The 19,029-nt window shown below is 40.8% G+C and overlaps 1 protein-coding gene across 1 annotated transcript in view; it reads left to right on the top strand.

The window, feature by feature from the left end:
* The window catches only part of LOC112423479 (MINDY family member 4B), a 35,465-nt gene extending 20,761 nt beyond the window's left edge, over positions 1-14,704 (top strand). Inside the window, exons 9-12 of the mRNA XM_024787295.2 lie at positions 1,308-1,380; positions 2,025-2,186; positions 11,755-11,935; positions 13,886-14,704. Coding sequence (XP_024643063.2) covers positions 1,308-1,380; positions 2,025-2,186; positions 11,755-11,935; positions 13,886-14,028 — 559 coding nt within the window. The 3' untranslated portion in view covers positions 14,029-14,704. The remainder of the gene's footprint in view (positions 1-1,307; positions 1,381-2,024; positions 2,187-11,754; positions 11,936-13,885) is intronic.
* Positions 14,705-19,029: the final 4,325 nt, after the last annotated feature.

Here is a 19,029-nt window from a genome sequence, read left to right as displayed (position 1 = left end):
TCATAAATAAATATATTTTATTATTTAGATCCACAGTAAGGTATATCCTCAAATATGTATTTTGTCTCTATGATCTGCAAAGTTCTGTTCTTGGCACCATGGAAGGCACAAAGAAGAGGAGATATATCACTGCCCTCCTGCAGAGTCCAGGCTGGGAAAGACTGGGGTGTACACGGAGATGCTGGGCAAGTCCCAGGAGGTACCTGATGTGCCAAATGAGATGTAAAAAGAATGAGTCTCTGTGGGCTCCAGAGGAGAAAGGGCCCTCTGCTGACAGGGTGGTCAGGGAAGGCTTCAGGAAAGAAATGGACTTGCTTCTGAACCTTGAAAGAAAGGTAACTTCTGGAGAGTCAGAAATAGAGGACTCTCAGGAGGGAAGAATTACAAGTCCTGCAGCAGTGGTCCTGAAGCTTGTCTTTTATATACCACCATCACATTTTTATGGTGTATGTTATCATTCGCTTAATATTAAAAAAAAAATACACATTTAAATATCAACCTCTTCCTAAATGTTAATGTCCTTTAAATCATGTACCAGGCTAAAGGTAAATGTATTAAAATAAATACATCATTATTAAAATTCTAAAATGTTCAAGTCTATACCACCTAAAATCATACCACCCTTTGAGAAGCATTATCTTGAGTTGTATCTCATGCCACGATGGTACTCACCATGCTTGACCCAAGTCTTTAAGTCTCATTCACAGAAGGACATAATCTCCAGTTCCATGAATAGGTTTGTTCAAGAACACATACAGTTCACATACTAGTACGCAGCAACTCTCCACTAAGTGACAGCAGGAGCCACATTCCACCGTGACCTTATATTGTCAAGGGTGAGACCATGGCCCCTGACATAACAGTGGAAGCTGCCCTTCTGCAGCCAAGAAATGGCCACAGTGGTGTTTTCCATTTGGACCATCTGTTGATATCTGCCTTGAACCAGCACCCTCTGGTGTGGTCATGTGTCACCACCCTGAGCCAAGTGCATTCCTTGTCACATAGAACAAAGAGCTTCTCTACTGAGCCCAGCATCCACCCAGAGCACACACACACAGGGATTCTAACATTTGAGATATCTGCACCTTCTCTCTTACCACTTATTACTCACTTCCCCCAACTGCATCCACCTCTGCAACCCCAGTCCTAGAGGCTTTCCCTGTGAGAAATGGAAAAGTGCAAGTGAGAAACAGTGACTAGGAGAGCCCGTGTTACTGCTGCTTTGTGTTTTGGGGGGAAAGAAGCTACAGGCTCCCGGTGCAATCATTGTCTCTGACTGGATGCCAATGGCTTCTCCCATTCTTCAGGCTTCAAATGGACCTAGATGGCACCACTACTCAGCTGCTACAACCAAATGCTGGAGGCTTCCTGTGCAGGCAGGTGAGCTGGAAGACTCTGCCTTTCTATTGTAGAATCTGAATTAGTTGAATGCCACATGCAGAGTTTGAAAAAGAAAAAAAGAAAAACAATCTGAATTAGTCTTGTTTTCTAATTGAATATATTCTCTCCTTAAGTAAAGAGCAATCCAGTTATCTTTGAAAGAGTATGAAGACACTACCCTGGGTTGCGTCAAAATCTACCATCCAATTTTCATAACAGTCCTCCCTAGTTTACCTCCGAGAGCCCTTCATCTCTGAGATCCTAGCAACAGCAGAAAATATCTTGACAAGACCCACCAGGAATCCCTAATAACTGAAAAAAAAGTGCTATAAAAACATCTTAGCTTCATGCTTCTTAAATCACAACCATGGAAAACAACATTTAAAAGATCTATGAAGGGAGGAAGGGTATTAAGATGAGAGTGGGGTACAGAGGGAGTCATGGGGTAAGGTTTAAGAAAAAAAGCTAATAAATGATTGTTTTAACTCTACCAAATATTGAGGACATGTTTTTCCTGAAACATGTATCATGTGATTTCATTCTTTTCACTAAAATAGTAATTTTTAATGATTTTTAAGAGAAAATATTAAGTCATTGTTTCATTGCTACCTAAAACGTAAATATCTGTAAAATATGCTCTCTAGGCAGTTCTGAACATGATCTTAACTGGAAGAGCAAGTCCCAGTGTCTTCAATGGCTGTGAGAAAGGAAGGTCTCAGGAAACACTACATGGAGTCTTGACCCGCAGTGACGTCGGCTATTTGCGGTGGGGTAAGGATGCCTTGGAAGATGACAGACTCTCACAGGCAAGTGTGTTCCAGGCCTCAACCACACAACCAGAACGTCAATATTTTAACAGTTTAGAAGTCTGTGTATTCAGGCAATTCAAACCTGAGCCTACTTTCTCCCTGACTGTCTGCCTGTGTACCTCCCTCCCACCACATACAGACATTCAGGGAAATTTCCACAGATGGAAATATCCCAGTCTACTTGCTTCATATTTTATTTTACATATTTTTATGTATATAAAAAAGGTAATAAAATACATACATTTTAAAGCAATATTTGAAATATACAGATACCCCATTTAATGAGGTTGACAAACATATATATATACACACACACACATATATATATATATATATCTGTTTATATACACACATAGATAAAGGAAAAGTCCTCTGTCATCCCTATGCAGCTACACACCCCCTTCGCAGAAATAAATACTGTTAGCAGTTGATGGGTGTCCTCCCAATCCTTCATTTATGCAAATGAATGCACACAGCCTACATATTGCTCAAAGCTTAAAAAAAAAACCACTGGAAAAAAAAGGGGGCCCCTACATTTGAAGCTCCTGTCAAAAAGCTTTCCAGCTCAGGGGATTTATAACTTCTGACAACCAGAAAGTAAAATGTCCTGTTGAAAAGCACAACCAGGGAATTAAGTAAGATGTGATTCTGCAAAAACAAACAGAAGAAGAGTGACAAAGCAAATATACCCACCCCAAACCACAAATCAAAGCTGCTTCTGTGATATTTCACAAAAATTTCATCCTAAAACCCAGGGAAGATGAGGCAGATTCCGTAACAACACTTTTCTGGAATGACCTTGAAACCAGTTCGGATGTCATTCAATTTGATGGAGGATGTAAACCCCCACAAGCCTCCCAACCACCTCTCCCAAATACCAGCAGCAAACAAGGCCTCGCTGCTCAGCATCTGTCCTGTCCTCCAGCTCTCCTGGTTCCCGCTCAAAATACCTTTCATGTATATAAGGCTTCATCTGTCCCTCTTTCTACTATTGTCTCCAGCTACTATGTTATTCATGAAATCAGCATCTTGCAACACATACATATCATATGTCTGATGCCATCAAAAAAATAGTGCCTGACTATAGCAGAATTGGCATATTTTGTGTACAAGTGTGCTTTAAAAATCTGTGTATTATTCCTTGAGTTTGTATTCTTTGTTCATCATAGAAAAATGTGAAGTGATAGACAAGGTAAAAGTAAAAGAAGTAAAACAAACTTCGTTACCCAGGGATCAATCTTTTCAGGAACATTTTTCAGAAATACTTTTTTTCTTTTTCATATCAATGTGTCTTTTTTTTTTAAATAGAGACAGGGGTCTCACTGTGTTGCCCAGGCTGGTCTTGAACTCCTGCGTTTAAGCGATTCTCCTGCCTCAGCCTCCCAAATTGGTGGGATTACAGGTGTGAGGCACTGTGCCTGGCCACATCAATGTGTCTTATTCTACTCTTCTGAAACCTGCTTTTCTCATTTAACACAAATATCTCATTTAATAACAAATATGAGTATATGACCCTCTATTTTTGAGACAGAGTTTGCTCTGTCACCCAGGCTGGAGAGCAGTGGTGCCATTTCAGCTCACTGCAACCTCCGCCTCCCGGGTTCAAGCGATTCTCCTGCCTCAGCCTCACAAGGAGCTGGGATTACAGATGCACACCACCATAGCCAGCTAAGTTTTGTATTTTTAGTAGAGACAGGATTTTCGCCATTTTGGCTAGGCTGGTCTCAAACTCCTGACCTCAAGTTATCTACCCACCTTGGCCTCCCAAAGTGCTGGGATTACAGGCATGAGCCACTACCTGACCTCTCATTATATTTAGAGGCTGCAAAGAGTTCTATTGTGTGGATGCGAAAGACTATACTTTGAATACACCCTGGACAGAGAATTGATTATTGCTGTAAAGCTCCTAATCACTTTTTTCAGATAATTTGGGACTTCATCTTAAAATCTGACTCATATAACGAAGAGTAAAACTAAGCCAGAAATAGAGGATTTATAGATTTCATTTTACATATTTTTCTTTTCTTTCAACCACGTGTGGTCACTTGGTGTCCATAGTCTAACATTCTATAACTATAAGGACCCAGTAATATGCCAAGACTTGGTTTGAAAATGGGGTGATATGCTGGAAACAAGTCCAAGTGGTGGTGACACAAAAATGCAATAATGATTTTAGTGTTTTGTCTATTATTACAAAAGCTCTTTCATAAGATTATTTCACTAGATCCTCACTATAAACTAGAAAGATTTAAAACAGCATTTCTCATATTTCAGTCATTTGAGTAGGTAATTCAGAAGGTTTTTCATGTCTCTGTGCTACCCCTGCTATTATTTGCTTAATGTTTTTCTTTCAATCAACTCACTTAAAATGTGGTTCTAACCTTTTCTGCAGCAGTAATAGAAGCCATGGGCTTGATGTGCTGATTTAAAAAAAAATGTGCTGATTAATTAAACCATATTTAATTAAACATTTGGTTTTTGTGCCATCCACTTCTTCTCCTACACAAGTCTGCTTGTGTAGAAGTATCCTTGTGCCATTCACTTTCATGCCACATGCCACCAATGAGCATACGCGCACCCATACACACACACACACACACACACACACACACACACACACACACGGGAACCTGGCATAAAGGTGAGGAAGTTCCTGTAGCATGTGCAAAATAACCCTGGCCTGGAAATCAGCATGCTTGGCTGGAGGCCTTGCCATGCCATTCACAGGTGTGTGACTTGCACCAGTTTTACCCTCTCTGAGCCTCTTTCCTCACCTACAACACAGGTGCATTCACTCCACAAGCACCTGCCCTGCAACCTGATCAGATCAAGGACTGATGTGAAGAGCAGAGGAAATCATGGATATTGAAGCTCACTGGAAGGCCAGAATATTCTATAGACATATAAGACTTTATAATAGAAGATAACAAGGCATAATGTTATAGTGTTTTATTCAGCTATGTTCGTTCAGCACAGCTAAATGCTAATTGAATACTAATTGTGAGGCTCTGTGTCCAGATACAAAGATGAGCCATACTTGACCATACATACACTGATGGCTACAGGAAGGATACAGGCAATAAATGCTAGAGAGCAGTGATGTCAACCCTGATTGCACATTGAAGTCACCTGGAGATCTTTTACAACTAGCAATGCCCAGGTCATCCCCCAGAATATTATCAGCTTTATAAGCATGTGTAGTCAAACAGGGCCCCACACTTGGAAGGCCCCACACTTTGTTTAATGCTCTAGTGTCTGGTGTCACTGTCTTGAAATTGTCAATGTTGGAACGAGGGCCCCCACATTCTCATTTTGCACTGGGCTCCACAAATTACATAGCCAACACTACCCAAAGACTGCTTCATTTGGTCTAGGAAGCATCTGGGCAACTGGAGTTTTGAAAGCCCATAGATGATTCTAAAGCGCAACCAGGATTAGAAACCTCTGTTGCAAAGCAGGGCTTCTCAACCTCTGCAGTACTGAAATTTTGGCGTGGTTAATTGTTTGTTGTGGAGGGCTGTCCTGTCCACTGCAGGCTATTGAGCAGCATTCCTGGCCTCTGCCCACTAGATACCAGCAGCACTGGCCCCAGTGTGGCAATAAAAATGTCTCCAGACATTTCAAAATGCCCCCCCTGGGGAGCAAAATTGACCCTAGTTGAGAACCTCTGCTTTAGAGGAAGGAGAAAAAAATCTCTTTAGGCTTAGCTGATTAAATCCATGGTGTGCAGAATTGGCCAACTAGCTATTTCAACTGAACTTACAAGAAAGAGTATATCTTCTTTCCATCAGTATTAGAAAGGTCGACAGCTTTCGGTTCCTTTTTAACATTTGCAAGGCTTTGGAAACAAGTTGCAGGCTTTATCTTAAATTAAAATTAAACAGGTGTTTGTGAAATAGCTACTAAGTTGTTGTGAGAAAAGGGACTATATCAGAGAATATGCCATCACAGAGAGTCAAGAATTCACAGGGATCCAGCACTGCTGTTTTTTCTGGATCACATTTCTTTCTACACAAGTCTGTTCAGACCAATAGAACTGCTAAATCATGCTCTAAAGAAAATTACCTGCAAAGCCTAAAATATCCACCAATGATAAAGTGGATTTTTGCCAGGAACTTACAGTCAGTCAAGAGGCCACAGTGTAAGGTAAAAAAAGAAGGGCTTTCCTGCTGGGAAGAGGGCAAAACATACCAGACCACAGGACCGCCACCCAAATGCCTGCTCACAAATTGGAAGTAGGGCAAAGGATGGAAACTGCCCAGGCTAGCTTTAAAATCTACATAGAAATTAGATCTATAATGCTTCCATCTTTTTGAAAAGTGACTAATGTGGCTTTTCATCCTTCTTTCTTGGACTCGGTGTTCTCTCCCCAGAGAGATACCTGTGAATCCTGCCCTCAGTGAAAATTGCCTGAAATTGTACACTAATGGCTTGAAACCCTGAGGATGTTTATTATGTTGTCTCTATCATGCACTTGAAGTTTGGTTTTAAAAAAAAAAGGTATTAAAGAGCGAATACAGGCTGGCAGTTAGTTTTCTTACTTGAACTCCTGGCATGTATGAATATGTTAGAAACATACATATCAAGATGATTTTACCTGCAGATGCTTTTTATATCAGCTCATTATACAGGAAATATGTATGAAGTATATTTATAGTCAAGTTTATTTATACTTATATACTTAAGTATAGTTATATTCAAGTAGATATGAAGCTTATTTATTCATTGTGCTAATAGCTTATTTATAACCTTGTGCATATAGCACCTATTGTGTGCCTGGCCCTTTAGGGGTCATTTCATTTATTTATTGAATCCCCACTTCCACTCCAAGTTGTAATCAGTATTACTTTAAGCTCAAGGTCTACTGCTTGGTCATTCATTTTGGAGATAAGAAAGGCCAGGTTGAGGAATGGGGACTTACCCAAAGCTAGCAGCTAGGCAAGTGTCAGAGCCAGGGATATGAACCGAGTTCTATCTACATTCAATGATCACATTCTGTCCACTGGACCATGCTGCCTGCCATTATCATCTTTGCTTATTTTCTGATAAAAAGGTAAATATAGAAATGCCAGATCTTGGAATTATACTCTATCATCAGTACTTTTATCATCTATTATATCTATATATAGATATATTATATGGTTTATAATATCTGTTATAGGTATACTCATGTTGGTAACATTTAAATGGTAGCAAATCACAGCATGACAGTTGTGCTCAACAAGCTGGAACTCAATCCACTGACTTCTAGGTTAGAGTGGTTGTGAGTTTGTGTTGATGGTGAACTGCCCCCACTTTACCTCCTGGTTTGGCACATCTCACTTGTCAGGTGTATGGAAATCCTCAACCCCAGGAGACCAAGCCCAGTGGGTGCTCAGAGACATACTAACCAGAAGACCATTTGACTGCATTATCCCCAGAAGTCTAATATTTCACAACATCCTAGCATAGAACTGAAACACAGTGCAGAACAGAAGTTTATTCAAGAAAGAACATGATGTGCTTCTGGGACAGTGCTCTAAGTATGACTGGACTGAAGACCCCTGCAGCCACTACCTTTCCCTTCTGATTCTGTAGGAGACCCGTGAAAATGCCAACTAGGTATATAAGTGCTTTGTGGATATTTAGTAGCTCCTGCCTATGGTAGGTGCAACACATCTGAAGGTTATTTTTATGTACTGATAATAAAAGCCTAATATCAGAAAGATTTCTTAGTTCAGAAGAAAACCAACGTGCTGCCTGACAGGTAGATTCTGCTGTCAAGGTGAAACCCATCCTGTAATGCTGCCTCCGTCTTCCCTAAGTCAACCTCTTATTACTCTGTGATAAAATTGCAGAGATTGCAAAAACATGTGTCTTTCAGTCCCAATGTCACAGCCCAGTGGGTGAGACTTTTAAAAAAAAGATGGTATTCTCATTAGATGACATGACAAGCCCCCCAGAGCCCACCAGACTGATGGTTCCTGCAGAACACAGTCAGCTACCATAAGATGAGGCACTATTTTGAAGACTCCCTGTCACTTTTCTATTTGAAGGTACAGATTTGAGTGTGAGGTTCCAATACCTAAGTGAGAACATAAAGCAGTTTGAGTCTAACACCATCTGGAAAGCCTTGGGAGGTTCACATTATCTTCACACCTGCCACTGAGAAGAAAAATCCACTCTGATTTTTCAGGGACTGAAGCCATTTAGGTCTTGCCAGAATTACTCCTACGGCAGCCCTGGCAGCACGCACCACTATCCCAGTCATACCTTCTTCCCCCTTTACTTTTTCCCTTTAGAGAGTCTGATAGGAAGAAATCCAACCATAGAAGTACCCAGTGAAGCGGTATGCACTGCACTCTGCCACTAAGTCACTGAGATAGCGCCCTGCAAACATGAACTAATTTGTCTTTACAACATACCTGCAAATTCAGTGAGAGAAGTTACATCAAGTCTGTATTCCAGGTGGCAGAGATGAGAGCCAGACCATTAACAGTTATGCACAGGAATTGTCACCAGGAATCAGCGAAGAAAGCACAACGTTTCAAACACCTTTCTCCTGTTCAGATTACCAGCCTGGGGCCTTGGGACTTGCAATATCATGCTCATTATGCAAAGGCATGTTCTAAACCCCATTGTTCTAGACGGCATTCAAAAAAAGAATTACATGGACTCAATTCTTGCACTCTGATATGTAGAATTTGTCCATCCTCCTTGCTGTCCTTGTAATTTTACATTGGTTTAAATGATATATGTTATGAAAAGCTTGATTGCTGCATTAATGCTGAAAATACTGGGCTTATTACACAATGAGTGAACTTAAGGAGAAAGGTATTTTATTTATAGCACCACTGTATCACAATTTAATTTCCTTTTTACCATGGCAACATGAAGCAACATGCACAAATTCAGCATTGATGGAATCTCACCAATAAAACATATTTAGAATCCTGCTTTTGGGGAGTAGCTGGTAAACTGTTTTTATCCCAAAGCAATACAAATGCTTAAAGCGAAAAATGCCAGTCAAACTGCTTATATGGTGTGCCAAGAAGAAAGGGGGATGTAATGTCTGTCTGGATTCAGTTGGAAGGTGCTTTGTTTTGTTTTTTGCAGGACTCACTTTAAACCAGATGTGTTCTCAACTGTAATCTTAAGGCTTGCCTCTTAATACTCAAAGTGCAGCAACAGTCATGCATGACATTTCCCGTTTCATCAGAATCTCTCAGGGCAAGCGAGGTTCTGCTTGCTCACTGTGAGAGCTCTGTAAGGTCACTTTGTGGGGTTGAAGGTGGTTGCATTTTGACTACTTCATTTTCTTCCTACTAGAACAAAATCTTGAGTAGCTTTGAGCTCAGGAAAGAAAACTGTTGTACTGCTGCATAAAATAACAGTAGTGTGTCAGTCAGCACCCAGCAGAGTATGTTTATCTGAGTGCCAGGTGAATTTCATCTACATTACAGATATTCTGTGAAACAATATCATTTATGTGTATATTCTATTACACCTACCCAGACTAATTTATAGGGAGTATCATTAGATTCAAACTGACCAGAATGTCCACTTGAAGTTCCATTGGAAGTACCTTTTGCTACAAACAGCTCTCAATCTCCTAGTTTCATTCAAGTTTTTCAACCTTGATAATTCCATAACTTCCTGTATAACATATTTTGATTACATATAAGCTTAATACAGAAGGGTCCCATAGCAAGAAGGCCTAAGAAAGAAAGTGCTTATTTTATAACTAATGAATAGTTACAAAGTTATTTGGAAATTGGTGGTGGATATCTGGAACTAAAACATATGCTACTGCTTCAATGGCACATCTTCACTGTTTTATTTCTGATGTAGCTGGTGGGCAGACTCGCCCCGTGTTTGGTATGTGAAATGCCCACAATATATTCAGCCCGGAGGAGCTAACTCCAGCAAACCCTGTACCCACTATGCAGATGAGTAAATCCTGCACCCATTATGAACATGTCCTGATTGGGTGCTAGGTTTCCACCCTTTTGTAAACTACCAGCTGAGGTCATTTCTTTTCAGCACAGCAATGTAAATTTTCTGTGCTAGCTAAAAGTGAAACACTTACAGACAAAAGCATTTCTGATTCACCCACTCACCCACAGCTGAAGAATTTAAACTCAAGGAAACAAAGAGATTTGAATAGAATTATTGAGAAATCAAAATGTCAAGTTATTAGCCTTTAATACTTGGGTTGATAAAGCACGTGATAATTTTTCAAAGCTGGATTTCCACAAAACAGAATTTGTTCCTGAACAAACAGTACAACTCTGAGGACTGAGAAGAAAAGAAATAGAATGGCAACACTGGTGCCTTCAGTTACAGGAAGAAAGGCCAAGGTAAGGGGCCCAGGAATTCTCCTTGGCGTCACATGGAAATCATGGGTTTATCCATGTCACTCATGTTTATCTCTTTAGGTTGAAATAACTTTTAACAAATTTTAAAAATTGTTTCAATAAATTTTGATGGAAAGCTTTTAAAAATATGTGCTTCCCTACCTGTATAAACAAACTGATGGTTATCACTGATAGAAACGCACTAGAAGTGTGCAAGACCGCTGCCCTTTTACTACATCCCCTTCCCCGCTCCTACCCCGCAGGGCTGGTTTTTGCAAATCTCATTCACTAGCTATAAGAATTCAAGGCCAGGCCAGGTACAGTAATTCCAATATTTGGGAGGCCAAGGCAAGTAGATTGCTTGTGTCCAGGAGTTTGAGACCAGCCTGGGCAACATGGCAAGATGCTGTCTCTACAAAAAATACAAAAATTTGTCAGGCATGATGGTGTCCACCTGTAGTCCCAGGGGCTGAGGTGGGAGGATCACTTGAGCCCAGGAGGTCAAGGCTGCAGTAAGCCAAGATCACATCACTGCATTATACCCTGGGTGACAAAGCAAGATCCTGTCTTAAAAAAAAAAAAAAAAAATCAAGGCTAAATTGATTGACAGGTACTTAGAAAAAAACAGATAACAAGCTGCTGTCTAGGAACATCTTCACAATTGATCTACATGTTAACCTGTAGATATATGTGTATATGTGTGATGTGTGTATGTGTTTCCCTCATTTTCCAGAAGCTATTTGATATATCTTCAATATCCTTTTTTCTATATTCTAAATAGTTGATGTTGCCAGGAGTCTTACCACCACCTGCTGAATGAATTATTGCCTTATCTTGGGAATGGCAGCAGACATGCTAGTCTCTAGAATAAGAGAATTAGAGTTCTCTTTTCTACCACTACATTCCTATTTTAGTTTATCTATTTATTCTTTACCTCGCCTCAAAACCAAACTGAAGTTGTTTCACCTCCTCTATGAGGTCACCAAAAAAATTTTTAATATAATCCATTAAGATAAAAATGGCAGCATCACTATACCAGATCATTCATAAATGCAAAGGTATTCATGATGAAGCCTTCGTTTGAAATCTTACTCTATGTACAGTGCCTTGCACAGCGACAAGTGCAACAAGAAACCTCAGAGCTCCTTTTTGGTCACGATCAGGTATTGGCATGTGTCACAATGTTTCAAAATCTATATGTTTATCTGCATTCCCCTTCCTCCTTCCAGGTGGGCAGCATGCTGAAGACTCCCAAATTACCTATTTGGCTGTGCAACATCAATGGAAATTACAGCATCCTTTTTTGCACAAACAGGCAGCTCTTATCAGACTGGAAAATGGAGCGTCTCTTTGATCTGTACTTTTACAGTGGCCGGTCCTCACAGAAAAAGCTTGTGCATCTTACAATAGGTGAGCATTTCAGACTCCAAGTGTTGTGGACTTTAATGGGCTCAAAGAGATGCGGCTGCCGATGTTCCACAACTTTGTGGATATTCATGCTAGCTCTGCAGGAAAGTGCTTAGGCTCAGGTTCTGAAATGAAGCTCACACATGAATCCCATGGCCCTAAACCCAAGCATTGCAATGTGGGAATTCTAAACTTGCTTTACCTAGGAGAAGGAGGGTTAGAAATAGCACAGAGGAACCCACAACTTTTAGGTAAGAGAAAAACAAAAGGTATGGAGCCAAATTTCCAAAAACCATTCTCCAGGGCCTTTGACCTTGGAGCATGAGGTATTTAATACCTGAGGAAATAATTGGGAAAACCCAGGGGAGAATTGGCTGATGCTATCTCACGACCAAACATCAGATAATCATCCAGTGACATAAGTAACCAAACTGATAGTACATTTCTGTTTAAATGAGCGCAAAAGGCATTTTTGAGGTCCTACTGTGTGCCAGGCACGGGGCTAGACACTGGGAAAACAATGATGAATATGGCACAGGTCTGCATGGTGGCTCCTCTGTAGTCACACAGACTGGTTTCTTTTATTCCAAAAACTTCCACAAACCTTTAGAGAGGTTCCAATCCAACCGGAGAAGCAGACAACCAAACAGGTCATTTCAGTGACAAACTCCTGAGGCGAAAAGACTAACCTTAAAATGTCTTTAAACATTGACCTCTGGACGAGGTATTAACACTAGACAAACTGGGAGTTTGTATCCATAGCCTTAGCTGCATTTATGAAGCATTACTGTATCTGACTTTGCACCACAAGCCTGGTGTTAAATAATCTTCCATTATTACGTGTGGAAAAGCATCTAGTGACTATTTTATCTGTGCAGTTCCTAATTCTCTTTCTTTAATTATGAGAAATACATATTAACCCATTTAATTTAGTATAACATTGACAATATGTTCCTTAAAATATATTGTTGTTTCTACGTCAACTTCCTTCTTTGCATAAAGCAACATTTTTCATTAGCTCACAAGAATCATCTGCTTTCTGTCCTGGGCATTGTGTTGAAAACCTCACAGGCATTAACCCATAACATTCCCATAGCCACATGAGGTAAGTACTAGGATTTCTATTTTTATGAAGTGGAAATTATGGTGCCCAACAAGTAACTACTAATTGAATAAATGAAGTTTAGCAATAGATGCTAAGTACCATCTTAAATGTCACCTGGCTAATATGAGATAAACTCAAGCCCCAAACCCAGTTCTTGCCTACCCCACTAGAATGCCTTGCCCTCCATCCAAAAATGCAAATGTATTCTGAGAAGCATTGAGAAGTGGGGTCGGTTGGTTGTTTGGAGATGGAGTCTCACTCTGTCGCCCAGGCTGGAGTGCAGTGGTGCAATCTGGCTCACTGCAACTTCCACCTCCCGGGTTCAAGTGATTCTTGTGCTTCAGCCTCCCAAGTAGCTAGGATTACAGGCACCTGCCACCACACCCAGCTAATATTTTGTATTTTTAGTAGCGACAGAGTTTCACCATGCTGGCCAGGCTGGTCTTGAACTCCTGACCTCAGATGATCCACCCACCTCGGCCTCCCAAAGTGCTGGGACCACAGGTGTGAGCCACCATGCCTGGCCTCTTTTTTCTTTTTTTTTTTTCTGACAATATTTAGTAATCTATACCTGGTTCTAGGTGTCACATCATGGTTCCAGAAGGTATATTACACAGCTTATCAACAGTTATGCACAACAACCCAGGTTACCACTGACTCATTCGGTCTGGGGCATTTCAACACACCACCTGTTTGAATCCCCCTCTGCTTAACCAGTTGTAGGAGCACAGCTTGCTGAGCTTGATGAGCCTGACTCCTGCCCAACCACCCTTCTGTCCTTCTTTAGTGGCTTCCTCTGGAATGGTGTTCATAGGCTTGGTTCTAAATGCTGGCTGTTCCTTCTTCAGATACTCACTCCCATCATTGGGAAAGAGACCAACAGGAAGAGAAACATGGACCAAGACGGCGGTTTTCACCAGTGGAGATGGCAATCAGAACCAAGTGGAGCGAGGCCACCATCAACTGGAATGGGACCATTCCTTTTTTCTAAAGGGAAAACTAGGGCATGCAATGAAGTCTGAAGTGTCAGAACTGCTGGGATGCAAAAGCCTAATGTGGGGGGAGACCATTCATTTCTATATTTCTCATTTATGAGCCCCACAAAAAAAAAAATACCATTAGCAGTTTTTTCATTTTTAAAGTATCTGGTAAATCCCTAGCTGTGAGCGTTGTAGGAGAAATACAGGCCCCTACACCAGGGCCTACATGGTGGTGCCTCTGTAGTCACAGAGACTGGTTCCTTTCTTTCATTCAAAAGAGAAAATGAAGCCTCTCTCTTGAATGTTTTTCCAAAGTTGTCTTTTCTTGGTATAATTCTCCATGAGGATTATGGAAGCAGGCTGCTAGCTTTCATTTGGGGATGAAGTCATTGGTAATGAATCATCGGATTTTTAGTTATGGCAAGAACTCAAGCCTTCTCAAGGACTTCCTGGTATGGACAGCATTCCTTTCCAAGGCTACAGTTCATATGCCCACATGAGCAAGTTCTTGTCATTAAAATAGTAAATGGGCTTCTTGGGGTTTGAAGCAGGGGCTATTCCTGGTAGACTGGCAGCTATAGCAGTTGACATGTGGGTTTCAGTAGCCACAAGGAGACATTCTTTTTATTAGCAGTATGTTTGTTTCTTTTCTTCAACACTGGATATAAATACACAAATAGACAAACTGAGAAAAATTCCGATTTCTACATAAAATTATATATAAAAATAAAATCTCTTGTGTCATTATTGAAAGGGGAAAATAATTCTTTTTAGAATATACTCTTTCCCTGTCCTGTTAAATGCCTATGTTCTTTCTGAAGAGATACACAGAGTAAACACATATTCCTTCTAAAAGAAGTACACGAGAATAATGTAGACACCGCCACCCACCCCACTAATCTGCCACCTCACAGATGTAGGGCTCTGTATTCACAATCCAAAGGTTAGTTTCCAAAGAACAATCTTTGTGCATTCATTCAAATTAATTGATTAAATGCATTTGCATTTGGCTCAGAGAATAATGTTTTAACTTAAGGACCAGGTAGAAAATGAAACTTCAAGGTGAATAATAAATTATGTCAGAAAAGAAAGGCAATTTGGCTTGGATTGCAGATTATAATATCTTTATCACTGGTGTCTTCATTGGGGATTTTAAATACACCAGACAAATAAGTGGATCCCTACAGACTCTGGTCTTACATGGTCTTAATCTTACTTATATTGCGCTTTTCGTGCAGTGTGGGCCTGTTTTTTGTTTTATGGACACTACATTGTTTCTTACTGAATGTCTCTTTTGGAGTTGACTGTTAGAGCTGGATTAAAAAACGTACCAAGTGCATTAGTAAGGAACCGCTCAGCTGCAAGTACGAGATCTCACTAAAAGTCGCAAACAATAAAGATATTCCTTTTAACAAGAACTGTCTAGCTAGGGGATCCATGACTCAGATCAATCATGGTTCATCCTCCGAGTCTGAGCACAGGGCACTTGATATTAGAACAAAATCAGGGTTTTGTAGAAGGAAGAAACGCAGGATGACTGTTGGGTAGTGTATTGGTTCTTACAAAAGCCATTTTTTAAATTGACCTCTTCCTTGTATCCATTTTATGTTCCTTCCCTTATTCCTCCTTTGAATTTTTAATTTGTTTATAATTTATGTTAGTTTGCCATATTTTATATGGTGCTATAATTTGGGTTAAATTATTCCTGGAACAAATCTATAAATAAGTAAAATAATGGAGGAAAGATTAAGTACCTATGTTTTAGATGTAAAAGTATACTTTTGATATATAAACTATTAATTACTTTGTATGTCAATGTTCAGTGAAAATAAGTTTTTATTTTATCTTATAAAGAGGGTACCCAGTAATACTTGATTTTTTTCTTCAGAGTGGAGACATGTTATTTAAAAATAACTAGAAGTTTCTCAGAGCCATTAGTTCACGTTTAAACTTTCTGTTTTGAGCAAAATGACTTTGTTTTTTCAGCTTCTCAAATATAAAGTGGAAGAAAGCTGTTTGCTTGAAGATGGGGATATTAATTTTTCTGAATAGTCATCTAAACTGACTGTGTCGTTAGTGGGAATGAACCCTTGAGGAGATGGCCACTATTTTCCTTTTTCAAATATCAAGTTAGACTGGAACATTCCCCCGAATTATTGTTTGCTCTTAGACAAGATGTGTGAATCATTTCTCCAAGAACATTCTCACCAATGTCACAAGACTGGTAGGAGCAGGCCAGGGTCGGGGAGGCCTGAGATTCCCTTCACTTCACACTGTGGAAGGAACCATGAATAGCAACTGGCTGAGACTGGTCTTGAGCTGTCCAGGTTGTAGGCACTCTTCAGCCACACCTGGGCCTGCATTTTCTGTTGATGGTTGTAATTCCCTTGTCAGGGCCTTAGAAACATAATCATTCATTCATTCATTCAATGTTTTTTATTTTATTTTTATTTTTATTTTTGAGATGGAGTCTCACTCTGTCGCCCAGGCTGGAGTGCAGTGATATGATCTTGGCTCACCGCAACCTCCACTTCCCAGATTCAAGCGATTCTTGTGCCTCAGCCTCCCAAGTAGCTGGGACTACAGGTGTGTGCCACCACGCCGGCTAACTTTTTTGTAATTTTTGGTAGAAATGGGGTTTCGCCATGTTGGCTAGGCTGGTCTTTAACTCATGACCTCAAGTGATCCACCCACTCGGCCTCTCAAAGTGCTGGGATTACAGGCATAAGCTACCGTGCCTGGCCATTCAATGTTGTTTAACATGCGCGATGTGCAAGGCACTATGCTGGATGCTGGGGAAAATCAGCACAGTGACCAAAATCAGATGTGGCACCCCCTCTTTTCTTATGAAGCTTAGGCTCTTCTTAGGAGGTGGCAATTGATCAAAAGGCACTTTAATAAAGATAAACTTGAAAACTGAGCGAAGACATTTTGGGCGTGTCAATCTTATAATAAAGAACGGAAAGAAAAGGAGAAGTCACCTCTGAGGAAGAGGTGGTTAGCTGAGGTAAGAAGACTGCATAGAGACAACAGGGTGAGAGGAAGAGGGGTGAGCAGATGTGAAGCCCTGTAGTGAATGCGCCTGAGGAATAGAAAAGCCTGTAGGGCTGGAGAGCGGTTGTGAAGCAGCTGGAGCAAAAGGTGGGGCCACTGCAAGGCAGTGTAGACTATGAGGTGTGAGAAACCTTGGAAAGGTTTTAAGTGGCCTGGTAAGATCTGCATTTTGAACACATGCCTCAAAGTAGAACATAGACTGGAGAGAGCCCCAAGTGCATGCGGAGACTAGTCAGGCAGCTGTAACAGTGGTGTGGACAAGAGATGGTCAGAATAGAGTGGAGGCAATTAAAGTAGACTGAAGTGGGTCTCTCAGGAGATACCCCTTGGTAGGTAAAATGAAGGCGGCTGAAATAGGTTGCATGGGGAGGGAGATGAGGAAGAAAGAAAGAAGAATCAAGGATGACTTCTAGGTTTCTGATTTGGTAACTGGATGGAAGGTTGTACCTTCACAGAACTTGGAAACACTGAAAGCACACCAGATTTTGAGGGTAAGAAATCACATGTCTAATCTTAGACATGAAACATTCAAGTAGAAAGGTAGACTAATGGATCAGAAATAAGGATCTGGAAATCAATGGAGAGGTTTGGACCAGAGAAATATATACACCTGGGAGTCACTAAGGGTAAGTAACAGGGTGGCCTGGGGTAAGACTGCCCAAGGAGAGTATGAAGCAAGAAGATAGCTGGGCCTGATGCTGAACCCTGAGGAATTCCTGTGTCAGCAGTCAGGCAGAGTGTGACGAGCCTGGAAAGCAGGCTCAGAAGAAACAGCCAGAGACAGAGGAGAAAAATGAGAATTGAACTGTGTCTAGAAACCATGCCCTGTACATGAGGGCAGGCATTTCCTCTGTCAATCATCGTGGGAGCAGGAAGGAGTAGGCCTAAGGAGAGGGAAGAAAGGCTCTCCCCACCCCAATGCCCCAGCCAGAGCTGGGGGCCTTGCACAGGGCCTGGACCAACATTTAGGAAAAAACAACCAAGTGGCAGAGAACTGCAAGTTGTCAGAAGTCCAAGGGGCTTCTCAAAGCAGAGACACGATCAGAAGTAAAATTTTAGGTTTTCCTGCATTGTAATTCCTTTGTGTTTAAATTAAAATGTTAAACATTCTAGCCTGATATTCCCTGTGCTTTGTTTGGGAAATTAAGAGAGGATCTGTTTCACATGTAGAGACACTTTCTAACACCTGGAGAAGCCAATCTTGTGAAGAAAAGAGGTCTCCTGAGAAGCCCAGAGCAATAGAATAGGATACAATGATGAGCTAAAGTGTAAGGAAAATGACGCCAGCAAAAAAGAAAGCGCAACAGAGAAAAGAAAACCAAATCAGATTCAAGACGGCGGCAAGAAAAGCCCAGTCTCAAAAAAAAAAAAAAAAAAAAAAAAAAAAAAAAAAAAAAAGGGAAGGAAGGGCCGGGTATGGTGGCTCACACCTGTAATCCCAGCACTTTGGGAGACCAAGGCGGGTGGATCATGAGGTCAGGAGTTCAAGACCAGCCTGGCCAAGATGGTGAAACCCCGTCTCTGCTAAAAATTCAAAAATTAGCCAGGCGTGGTAGCGGGCCCCTGTATTCCCAGCTACTCAGGAGGCTGAGGCAGAGAATTGCTTGAACCCGGGAGGCAAAGCTTGCAGTGAGCCCAGATCGTGCCACTGCACTCCAGCCTGGGTGACAGAGTGAGACTCCGTCTCAAAAAAAAAAAAAAAGAAAAAAAAAAAGAGAAAGAAAAGCCCAGTCTTAGAGGATGCAATTCTAGGTGAGTTCGGAACTTAAATGAGGAATTAACATAAATTCATTTCCATCAGGCTTGATATTATACAAAAAATGCTGCCCCTAATCTCATGAAGATAAGTGGCAAATGCACTGAAAAAACATATTTTGGCATAAAAACAAAAAGTATTATTATGGGTTGTCAGGGGCTATCTGAATAAAAGATACTTTTAGTCAATGACTCTTAATGTT

This window comes from Macaca nemestrina, chromosome 2 (assembly GCF_043159975.1).
Source record: "Macaca nemestrina isolate mMacNem1 chromosome 2, mMacNem.hap1, whole genome shotgun sequence".
Taxonomy (NCBI): Eukaryota; Metazoa; Chordata; class Mammalia; order Primates; family Cercopithecidae; genus Macaca; species Macaca nemestrina.
This window is presented reverse-complemented; position numbering and strand designations above follow the sequence as displayed.